This window comes from Pseudophryne corroboree, chromosome 3 (assembly GCF_028390025.1).
Source record: "Pseudophryne corroboree isolate aPseCor3 chromosome 3, aPseCor3.hap2, whole genome shotgun sequence".
NCBI lineage: Eukaryota > Metazoa > Chordata > Amphibia > Anura > Myobatrachidae > Pseudophryne > Pseudophryne corroboree.
Window position 1 is genome coordinate 662,970,792 of NC_086446.1, and position 12,208 is coordinate 662,982,999.

Here is a 12,208-nt window from a genome sequence, read left to right on the forward strand (position 1 = left end):
CTGTTGACGACAGATGCCAGTCTAAGAGGTTGGGGCGTGGTGCTGGAGCAGCACTCCTTACAGGGTCGGTGGACCAAGGAGGAATCTCCTCTCGATCAACATTCTGGCGTTGCGGGCGGTCTTCAATGCGTTGAACCTGGCCCAGCATTTCATTCAGAACCGTCCTGTTCAAGTACAGTCGGACAACGCCACCACATTGGCTTACATAAATCATCAAGGCGGCACTCGAAGCCGTTTGGCAATGAAGGAAGCCTCACGGATTCTACAGTGGGCAGAACGCCATCTACCGGCAATATCGGCAATATTCATTCCGGGAGTCCTGAATTGGGAAGCGGACTTTCTCAGTCGTCAGGACGTGCATGCCAGCGAGTGGGGCCTCCATCCAGAAGTGTTTCAACTCCTCGTGGAAAGGTGGGGTCTTCCAGATGTGGATCTGATAGCGTCTCGACACAATCACAAGGTTCCGGTCTTCGGAGCAAGGACAAGAGATCCTCAAGCAGCATTCGTGGATGCGCTGGCGGTGCCGTGGAGGTTTCGGCTGCCGTACCTGTTCCCTCCGGTGTCACTCCTGCCCAGGGTAATTCGGAAGTTCAAGCAAGAAAAAGGAAATCTGCTTCTCATAGCTCCGGCGTGGCCCAGAATGCACTGGTTCTCAGACCTGCAAGGCCTATCGTTAGAGCGTCCACTTCTACTTCCACAACGCTCAGACCTCCTCGTTCAGGGCCCTTGTGTCTACCAGGACCTAGCCCGGCTATCTTTGACGGCGTGGCTCTTGAAGCTTCCGTCTTGAGGGCTAAGGGTTTTTCTGAAGAGGTCATTAAAACTATGTTGCGGGCCCGGAAACCGGCTTCTTCTCGGATTTACCATAGGGTCTGGCATTCATACTTTGTTTGGTGTGCATCTAACAATTATGACGCTTCCAAGTTTAGTACTGCCAAACTTTTGGCTTTTCTGCAGCAGGGCCTAGATTTAGGCCTGCGCCTGGCCTCCCCCATCAAGGTTCATATTTCTGCCTTGTCGGTGTGGTTTCAGAGAAAAATTGCGACTTTACCTGATGTTCATACTTTCACTCAGGGTGTGTTGCGTATCCAACCTCCCTATGTCCCGCCTGTGGCTACTTGGGACTTGTCGGTGGTTTTGGAGGCGTTGCAGGAGCCTCCATTTGAACCTCTTGGTTCAGCTGACCTTAAGTGGCTTTCCCTTAAGGTGGTGTTCTTGCTGGCTATTGCCTCTGCTAGAAGAGTGTCGGATCTGGGTGCCTTGTCTTGTAGTTCCCCATATCTGATTTTTCACTGTGACCGGGCGGTTCTTAGGACTCGTCCTGGATATTTACCTAAGGTGGTTTCTTCGTTCCACCTTAATCAGGAGATTGTGGTTCCAGCCTTTGTCTCTCCTGATTTGTCTCCCAAAGAGCGGTCTTTGGATGTGGTACGGGCTCTCTGTATCTATGTGAAGAGAACTGCTTCTATTCGAAAATCTGATTCTCTCTTTGTTTTGTTTGGATTTCACAAACGTGGCTGGCCTGCTCACAAGCAGACCCTGGCCAGATGGATTAGAATGGTGATTGCACATGCTTATGTGAAGGCTGGTCTGTCAGCTCCTGCTCACATTACGGCCCATTCTACTTGGTCTGTTGGACCTTCTTGGGCGGCCCAACGTGGTGCGACCCTTGACCAATTGTGCAAGGCGGCTACGTGGTCCTCCGGGAACACGTTCATAAGGTTCTATGCCTTCGATACTGCCGCTTCCCAGGATGCTTCCTTTGGACGCCGGGTTCTTGTGCCCGCTACAGTGCGTCCCCTCCCATAAGGAACTGCTTTAGGACATCCCCATTGTCCAGACTTGTGGAGCCCAGTGTACCCCGCAGCAGAAAACGAGTTTTATGGTAAGAACTTACCTTTGTTAAAACTCTTTCTGCGAGGTCTGCTCCACAAGGCGCCCACCCTGACGCACTTAGCTTCTTTGGGTTGATATGGCATTAGCCGCTGACACTTCTCTTGTCATGAGAGTGTGGTATATGTGGCTACTAACTGTTGTCGTCTCTTTTCCTGCTACTGCATTGGGCTGGTTAACTAAAACTGAGCTCCTGTGCTGGGAGGCGGGGTGATATAGTAGGCGGCGCTGTGCATTCTGGGAACAGTCAAAGCTTTGAGTCTGTTGGTGCCTCGGATCAAGATCCTACTCTACACCCCATTGTCCAGACTTGTGGAGCCCAGTGTACCTCGCAGAAAGAGTTTTAACAAAGGTAAGTTCTTACCATAAATCTTGTTTTCTAATCGTGTCAGCACTATGCCTAGTCATGGATATGGTATTTAAAATGAATTGATTAGGCTTAACAAAGTTGAGAAAAAGTTACATATATTTTTCCCTTTGTTCAGATTTGCTGCCCAGTTTGGAGAGAACACTAACCCCTGACGTGACTGTCTCTGAAAATATTCATGATTCTCCTTTTCGTCAGCCGTCACGCTCATTTTCCGTGGTGTTTGATGAGGACAAGCCCATAGCAAGCAGTGGCACATACAACTTGGACTTGGTGAGTGTTGAGCTGACAGAGGTCATTACCAGCTCTTCAGAAGCACCCGCTAAAACCCGACGCAGGTCCACAGACTCTGTACCTGTCAGCCGGAATACTCTGTCCCGCTCCCTTAGTTTGCAAGCTGCAGATTTCCAACTTGAAGACGGCCTTTTTAGTCATGGAGGATCTGACAGTGCTGGTAGCACTTTACGAAGGACAAAGAAGGTACGACCGGCATCTTTGAAGAAGAAGGCTGGAGGCATTAAAAAACAGGCTGAAGCTGTTAGCAATAAGGACTCTAGTCAGGCATCAGGAGACCCACTGGAAGCAGAAGGGGACATCAGTCTTCAAAAGCCACCAGGTCCATCTCCTCCCCAAACAGACACAGACTTTTCATTACTAGGGGAACAGCAAACCTCATCTGTTTCGTGTTCAGAGTTGTCCTCTGCGGAGCACCAACCCGACAGTGTTACCAGTTTTCCTTCCATTGATCCTTATCCTGCACAGGAAACAGGAAGGGTGTCTCCACCGTTACCTACTCACCAGAAACTTGAGGTGGCCCCAGGAAGGGTGTCTCCACCATTACCTACCCACCAGAAACTTGAGGTGGCCCCAGGAAGGGTGTCTCCACCATTACCTACCCACCAGAAACTTGAGGTGGCCCCAGGAAGGGCGTCTCCAACATTACCTACCCACCAGAAACTTGAGGTGGCCCCAGGAAGGGCGTCTCCACCATTACCTACCCACCAGAAACTTGAGGTGGCCCCAGGAAGGGTGTCTCCACCATTACCTACCCACCAGAAACTTGAGGTGGCCCCAGGAAGGGTATCTCCACCATTACCTACCCACCAGAAACTTGAGGTGGCCCCAGGAAGGGTGTCTCCACCATTACCTACCCACCAGAAACTTGAGGTGGCCCCAGGAAGGGTGTCTCCACCATTACCTACCCACCAGAAACTTGATGTGGCCCCAAGTGTCCCTGAAGTACTAGAAAACCCTGCAGTGATTGGACAAGCAGTGAGGCTGGAGTTCGATTATTCCGAGGAGGCACGTGAGGGTCAGCCTCCCGCAAGGAAAGGCAAGAAACCCTCAGGCAAAATGCCATTACGAAAACCCAAGCCTAAAAAGGCTGTTGAAAAGCCTGATGCTCCTCCTGGACCTCCCAGTCCTATTCCTGCTGATTCTGAAGATGTTCCCATTTCCAAAGGATCCTACACATACAATATGGACCAATGGGATGATCCCAACTTTAACCCATTCTCTTCCAGTGGGAAAGTGCAAGAGCCATCATTAGCTCAAGAAGCTCCTGAACCATGTAAACCTATTGCCCATAGATCGGAGTCTCCTGCAAAAACACCAGCTTCCTTTGAGATACCAACAGGCGATACTGAGCAGAATGGAGAAAGCAATAAGCCAGCTAAAAAGAAGAAGACTCCACTGAAAACGTAAGTGACACAAGTACCTCTACTACTGATTATCCTTGACACAGTGGGGAATTCAGTTGTTTTTGAATGACGCCCAACAGGAGCTATTCAATTGTTTTTCTCAATGGCGCCTAGTGCCACGAGTGCCCATTATCGCACCCTCCTAAGGTGGCGAGCAGAAATACGTCCAAATCTCTACATTAGCAGCATGCCCAAACCTGATTCATTTGGCCATGACATATGTAATGGGCGAATGCGGCCTTCGTGCTCATTGCCTAATTAAGTGAATATTGCCCATAGACACCAATTACTTATGGATGACCAAACCCAATTGAATCCCCTTCCCACAAAATTCCATCAGATTGGGCAGACTGTGTACCCATTATTTCCTATAGTATTCATGTAATATTTACATTACAAATTGTGTGGATCTTTAAAAATAGATTCTTTCAGTAAAGAATTATATAAAATTGATGCAAAAAAATAAAATAAAGACAGCTATATTTGTTAGCATATAACGAGAAAAATGTAATCCACAAATAATTATTTTTAATATTAATTATTAAATATTTTTAACAAATATTTTAATAGACCAACATGTTACGAAGCACTGTGCAGTTAGTAAAAGAATTACTGGGGCTGATGTATCAAACAGTGAAAAGAATGGAGTAGTGGACCAGTGAAGAAGTTGCCCAAAGCAACCAATTAGCTTTGAGGTAACACTTATTAAGTGCATTCTATAAAATGATAGGTAGAGATGTGTCTTCATACATCCAGCCTTAATACGCCACGCTGCATGAGATGCCTGGCGTGAGCTGCCTGGTCCCTTACAACTCGGCTAGCATTGGGCGTCTTTTTTTGCCAGATCTGCGTCTTTCTCACAATGCATTGCGACTAGGATGCACCAGGAGACTGTGCTGATTAGTTTGACACTTGTATATTGTGTGTGTTGAGTCTGTATATGGAGCACAACAGAACTTGAAAAAAGCTGTGACTGCTACATTAATTGTAGCACTTTGTAAACAGATTCAAAGACTCAGTTGCACACAGATATACAAGTGTCGCAGTGTGATCTTGCATATACAGTATGACCATACCGATTCACATTATTCTACCACTTAAGCCCAGGGTTGCACTGGCCCAAAGGGGAACAGGGGAAACCACCGCCAAGCCCCACTGCCTGTGGGCCCTCCTCCTCCTCTAGGGATCAGGTTTCAGACTCTTTCCTAGTGCACTTGAGTTGTGCATTATACTTATGTTACATTATACTTCACAAGAATATGGTTTATTATATATTTACCAAGGGGAATAGAACATGTACTCTTTAATGGTTAGCCAAACCTCTGTGGTAGCTGCCCACGCCCCAGTGCAGCCTGGCCACACCCTTAAGCATGGGTACCTATAACAGCATGGTAGATGCTAGAATCAAGTGGGCTAAGGGACCTTTTCCGTAAGGGGGAGGAGTTACGACACAAGGGGGAGGAGCTAGGCCAGCGGGATAGTTCCTCTACTATCCACGATACCAACTATTACCTTTAGTAATCAGGTGGCGAGCAGAGCGAGCCACCGAACCAGAAGCGTGGCGAGCGAAGCGAGCCCGCGAGGGTACTTTTCGGGTACCCTGTTCGCCCGTAGCTCCTCCCCCTTGTGACGTGTCTCCTCCCCTAGATATGTCAGAAGGTCCCTTCTCCCACTCCGAAATAGAATCAACCATAACAGCATTTTCCCGGTGGGCCCATCATGCCCCAGTCCGACACTGCTTAAGACTGGCTGCTCCTGAATGGGCGTAACAGGATAGGGGTGAACTAGTTCTAAGGTAGGGCAAGTTAAGGGATTCTCAACACAATCTGACTGGGAAAAATTGAATGAATACTTGGGAAAGCTGTATTATTGTGGGTGATCAGTGGCACGTGTAAAGAGTGGATAATAATGATGCCAGTTGCCAGCACCAGTGAACTGCTTATGTTTGGCTGTTTGTGAATCTTCCACGACACATATTCCCCTTTTAGACCGCCAGCTTTTAACACAGGTTATTGCACATGAGCGTGCATAACACGTGTTGCTGTGCGGTCTGAAAGGGCCCAGTTGGAATAATCCGGTTCAAGCCACTCGAGTAGCGAGCAGGATTGAAGACGTGTTCAACCTAGTTCGCTGTGCTGTGTGAATGGGAAGCTGGGTCGATGCGACCGTTTTCCTTCAATCTTTGTGGATGGGCGGCGCTTGGAGATCATGTGATCTTTAAGCCCCGCCTCCATCGTGTCACTGCTGACGTCACCAACCCGGTGTATTGGGGACAACGGCGGTGAGGGGCATGAGGTGGGTCGCATGCAGGAAGCACCCGTGTCAGGCTCCCGGGTGTGACCCGCCTCAGGCGGTGTGAAAGGGGTATTAGTGAGGCTTTATTCATTATTAGGGCTTTTGTGGTCAGGTTAAACCCAATCAATTTTTTATGATGTATTACAAAAGTTTTTGTAGTAGCAATAATAATAACAACAAGAAATGCGTTTGTTGCACATAACATAAAATATGGGACACAAGTGCTTCGGATGAGCAGTGGCACCGTTAAGGGGGAGGGAGTGGGTACTAATTACCTGGGCTTCTTGGAGACCCCGCCCCCTCGTACCTGTCAGTCGGCAACAGAGCACAGTAGTCTTCTATGCCAGGGGGGGGGACAGCAATCACACTGATTGTGCCCCCTTCCTGGATCTGCCCCCATGTGCAAGCGGCATGGAAACAGTAATTTGGAAAAGTTATTTTTTAAAGAGGGGCATAGCCACACGGCAATGTTTAGGTCATGCCCCCTTCATTACTGGGACCTGGCCAAGCTCTCTATGGCCCTGCGGATGAGTGCCTGGGGTAAACCAGACAATATACTATTGTCGCTGGCTAGAACGCATTCCAAATTCTGCACATGGCCAGAATTAATGTTCTTTGTTTACATTTTTGTTAAAGAGTAATTTATGGCCATTTTGTGACCAAATGTGTATCAGCCCCGGTATGTTCAATAAAGACAGAATATATACAGTTATAATTGGAACATGATTTCAGCTGTCATATTACAGATCACTTTGAAAAGGTCGTAGTATGAGCTCTCACCCCCCCCCCCCCCCCACCCCTTCTCCCTGTTCACTGCAATAGGATTTGCAGCCAGTCATACGAGTCATACACGAGATTGATGTGCAGCCAGCCTCTGCTCTTCACTTTATTACTGCAATCTTTCATCACTCAGCTAAACCACAAGCTATACTTCAAACCAGCAAAAAAATAAAATATTGCCGATGATCTTGTAATCATTTGGAGACTATGGGGAATATCCAATTCTCCCCGTTAAAACATTGGGGTATATTTACTAAGGTCCCGATTTTGACCGAGATGCCGTTTTTTCATCAAAGTGTCATCTCGGTAATTTACTAAGCAATAATCACGGCAGTGATGAGGGCATTTGTAATTTTTTGGAAGTCCAACAAAAAAATTACGAATGAATACACCATCGGTCAAAACGCGGCTGTTTAAGTATGAATCTCGGTAATTTACTAAGAAGTGCAAAGCAAAAAAAATACAAACACTGCCGTGAAAAATTACAACTCGTAAAAAAGTGCTAAAAAAAAAACAGACCTGCTTTTTTAATCCGTGATTGTATAGGCATGCAGGGATCCATGAGATCCGTGCATGTATATCAGTGGGAAGGGGTGGGAAAGTGGTTATTTTCTTTAAAAAAATTGCGTGGGGTCCCCCCTCCTAAGCATAACCAGCCTCGGGCTCTTTGAGCCGATCCTGGTTGCAGAAATATGGGGGAAAAATTGACAGGGGTTCCCCCATATTTAAGCAACCAGCATCGGGCTCTGCGCCTGGTCCTGGTTCCAAAAATACAGGGGACAAAAAGAGTAGGGGTCCCCCGTATTTTTAAAACCAGCACCGGGCTCCACTAGCTGGACAGATAATGCCACAGCCGGGGGTCACTTTTATATAGTGCCCTGCGGCCGTGGCATCAAATATCCAACTAGTCACCCCTGGCCGGGGTACCCTGGGGGAGTGGGGACCCCTTCAATCAAGGGGTCCCCCCCCCCAGCCACCCAAGGGCCAGGGGTGAAGCCCGAGGCTGTCCCCCCCCATCCAATTGGCTGCGGATGGGGGGCTGATAGCCTTTTGTGAAAATGAAAAGATATTGTTTTTAGTAGCAGTACTACAAGGCCCAGCAAGCCTCCCCCGCATGCTGGTACTTGGAGAACCACAAGTACCAGCATGCGACGGCAAAACGGGCCCGCTGGTACCTGTAGTACTACTACTAAAAAAATACCCAAAAAAAGACAAGACACACACACCTTGAAAGTAAAGTTTTATTACATCCATCCACACAAACATACATACATACTTACCTTATGTTCACACGAGGGTCGGTCCTCTTCTCCAGTAGAATCCATGGGGTACCTGTTGAATAAATTCTACTCACCAGATCCAGGGTCCCAGGCTCCTCGTAGCATCCATTTGTAATCCACGTACTTGAATAAAATAAAAAAACGGAAAGCCGAGCCACGCATTGAAAGGGGACCCATGTTTGCACATGGGCCCCCTTTCCCCGAATGCCAGAAACCCACTCTGACTGATGTCTAAGTGGGTTTCTTCAGCCAATCAGGGAGCGCCACGTTGTAGCACCCTCCTGATCGGCTGTGTGCTCCTGTACTGTCTGACAGGCGGCACACGGCAGTGTTACAATGTAGCGCCTATGCGCTCCATTGTAACCAATGGTGGGAACTTTGTGCTCAGCGGTGAGGTCACTTTCGGTCAACCGCAGGGCAGAAAGTTCCCACCATTGGTTACAATGGAGCGCATAGGCGCTACATTGTAACACTGCCGTGTGCCGCCTGTCAGACAGTACAGGAGCACACAGCCGATCAGGAGGGTGCTACAACGTGGCGCTCCCTGATTGGCTGAAGAAACCCACTTAGACATCAGTCAGAGTGGGTTTCTGGCATTCGGGGAAAGGGGGCCCATGTGCAAACATGGGTCCCCTTTCAGTGCGTGGCTCGGCTTTCCGTTTTTTTATTTTATTCAAGTACGTGGATTACAAAAGGATGCTACGAGGAGCCTGGGACCCTGGATCTGGTGAGTAGAATTTATTCAACAGGTACCCCTTGGATTCTACTGGAGAAGAGGACCGACCCTCGTGTGAACATAAGGTAAGTATGTATGTATGTATGTATGTATGTTTGTGTGGATGGATGTAATAAAACTTTACTTTCAAGGTGTGTGTGTCTTGTCTTTTTTTGGGTATTTTTTTAGTAGTAGTACTACAGGTACCAGCGGGCCCGTTTTGCCGTCGCATGCTGGTACTTGTGGTTCTCCAAGTACCAGCATGCGGGGGAGGCTTGCTGGGCCTTGTAGTACTGCTACTAAAAACAATATCTTTTCATTTTCACAAAAGGCTATCAGCCCCCCATCCGCAGCCAATTGGATGGGGGGGACAGCCTCGGGCTTCACCCCTGGCCCTTGGGTGGCTGGGGGGGGGGGACCCCTTGATTGAAGGGGTCCCCACTCCCCCAGGGTACCCCGGCCAGGGGTGACTAGTTGGATTTTTGATGCCACGGCCGCAGGGCACTATATAAAAGTGACCCCCGGCTGTGGCATTATCTGTCCAGCTAGTGGAGCCCGGTGCTGGTTTTAGAAATACGGGGGACCCCTACTCTTTTTGTCCCCCGTATTTTTGGAACCAGGACCAGGCGCAGAGCCCGATGCTGGTTGCTTAAATATGGGGGAACCCCTGTCATTTTCCCCCCCATATTTCTGCAACCAGGGTCGGCTCAAAGAGCCCGAGGCTGGTCATGCTTAGGAGGGGGAACCCCACGCATTTTTTTTCTCCGTTTTACAGTGTTTATTTAAAAAAAAAAAAAAAAAAAAATGAACCCCGGCACGGATCACACAGATCCGGCCGAGATTCATTGTGATAAAGTCGGCAGTGTTTTGCTAATCACTGCCGTAAAAAACGGGAAAAAAACACGAATGACATCGACATCGGAACAAATGAAAAATCCGAATACGGCAGCTTAGTAAATTAGGCGTAATAAATTCAAAAAGTTGCAGTTTTACACTTTCGATGTCATTCGTGATTGAACTTTGACCTTTTTCCGAAAATTACGAATGTTAGTAAATATACCCCATTGGGTCCGAAAAACGCCCGTTTTCGGACGTTTTTCAGACTTTTTTCCGATGTTTCACTGATTTTTTCTTTTACAGGCTATCCAGATGAATTGCCTGTAAATAAACCCCCTTTCTCCTGAAAACACACAGGTTCAGTGAAACCTGTGTGTTTTCGTGTGAAACAGACCCGTTTTCGGCAGAAAACGGGGCTATTTCCGGGGATCCTGCTTCGCCTGCCGGAGGCAGGTGTAGCAAAATCCCCGATAAACCACGGCACGTGCCGGCTTATTGGGGCTAATTAGATAGCCCCCAGTGGGAGTGAATCTCTTTTAACGCCTGAATTTTCAGAGTTGCAAATTTCTAACACCTACACGGATCCGTGCTACAGAGCACCTATAGTTTTCATAAAGGCAGCTAGCTTCCAGGGTTGTGTGGGAGGATTTGTTTTAGTCCCCTGGGTAGGTTGTTGTGACATTTCTTCTTGGGTATGTTATTATGTGTTAGTGTGCACATTACACTTGTGGTGCCACAGAGTGTGTATTACTGTGCGTACACAGCCTCTTGTCTGTCTGTCTCTTTGTCTCTGTGTCTCTAGGATGGTTGAAGATGTCGTGTCTGTCTGTTCTCTCTTGTAAGTAACCTCACTCAATCATTGTCTGTGACTCCCTGTTGTTGCCCCGGCTTCAGTCTGCCTTGTGTTTGTCTGTTTCCATTCCTGACTTGTCACTTTCCCATTGCCTCCTCAGCCAATCCTGGCATGTTGCTTCTCACGTCCCAAGCTGAGCTGTAGATGATGGCATGCTTGTGAACATGTGTTAGTCAGCCAAGTGTTGTCCGTACAGCGCTGTGTAATGAGGGAGTGGCTGCCCAGCCTGCCACTCTCTCTCATGAATGTGCTAATGCTCCTTTACTTATATTTTCATGGCTGTGAGACACATAGGAAACGTTTAGTATCTTGGGGCAAGTTAGTTTGTGTCTTCTTTATTCGTGTTTGTCGCTGCCCACAATTGTAAGTGCAGGGATGGACTGGCCCCCTGCCTGTGGGAACCCCTCCTCCTCTAGGGATACAATTTCAGTCTGAGCACTTTTAGACATATGATACCTATGATCCATATTATACATATGATACCATATACTGCAGAGGACGATGGTGCATTCTCTGCAGTACATTGCTGTAATCAGTCTGGTACATTATCAGGCATGCACCAGCAGTATTTACTACATGTATTTAGCGAGAGGCCCAGACCATGCACTCTCTCATGGTTAGCCAAACCTCTGTGGCAGCTGGCCACACCTCCTCTGGAGACCAGCCACACCCCTAAACATGGGCCTCTACCACTGCATCCCCCCGGTGGGCCCTTCATCCCCCAGTCCGACACTGCGGATGTGTCGTTGAATGAGTGATGATATGGAGCTTGGACATGGAACTCCTGTGTCAAGTATTAAAAGTTTCCTAGACATAAGCCTACACAGCGACATACCGGTGCTGACAAGCCTGTCATGTCTTCTTTAGTGTATCGGGCATTTGGAAATAGAAAAAAGTACTTATATAGAACTATACTCACCAGCTCAGTTTCTCTTCTCAATGTTTCTATGTGCTTCTGTTTCAGTGACACCTTTAGGGTCAAGAAATCACCAAAGCGTTCCCCGGTCACAGAAAATGGCACAGAGGTTTGTACGGATGATGCAGTTGTCTCTGAGTATGTGACTGGGTAGCACACGTGTCCTGTATAAGTGAGACCACGGTGCTTTGCCAGCCACTGGGTATTACAGGTTGAGTATCCCATATACAAATATTTCAAAATACGGATTTTTTGAGTGAGATAGTGAAACCTTTGTTTTCTGATGGCTCAATGTACACAAATTTTGTTTAATACACAAAGTTATTAAAAATATTGTATTAAATGACCTTCAGGCTGTGTGTATACGGTGTATATGAAACAAATGAATTGTGTGAATGTAGACACACTTTGTTTAATGCACAAAGTATAAAAGATATTGGCTACAATTACCTTCAGGCTGTGTGTATAAGGTGTATATGAGACATAAATGCATTCTGTGCTTAGACTTAGATCCCATCACCATGATATCTCATTATGGTATGCAATTATTCCAAAATACGGAAAAATCCGAT

The 12,208-nt window shown here is 47.5% G+C and overlaps 1 protein-coding gene across 5 annotated transcripts in view; it reads left to right on the top strand.

The window, feature by feature from the left end:
* Positions 1-12,208, top strand: part of TACC2 (transforming acidic coiled-coil containing protein 2) — a 310,387-nt gene that overhangs the window by 229,880 nt on the left and 68,299 nt on the right. For all 5 annotated transcript variants that reach the window (XM_063961851.1, XM_063961854.1, XM_063961853.1 and 2 more), the window contains exons 8-9: positions 2,379-3,960; positions 11,685-11,745. In XM_063961851.1, the coding sequence (XP_063817921.1) occupies positions 2,379-3,960; positions 11,685-11,745 (1,643 nt within the window). The remainder of the gene's footprint in view (positions 1-2,378; positions 3,961-11,684; positions 11,746-12,208) is intronic.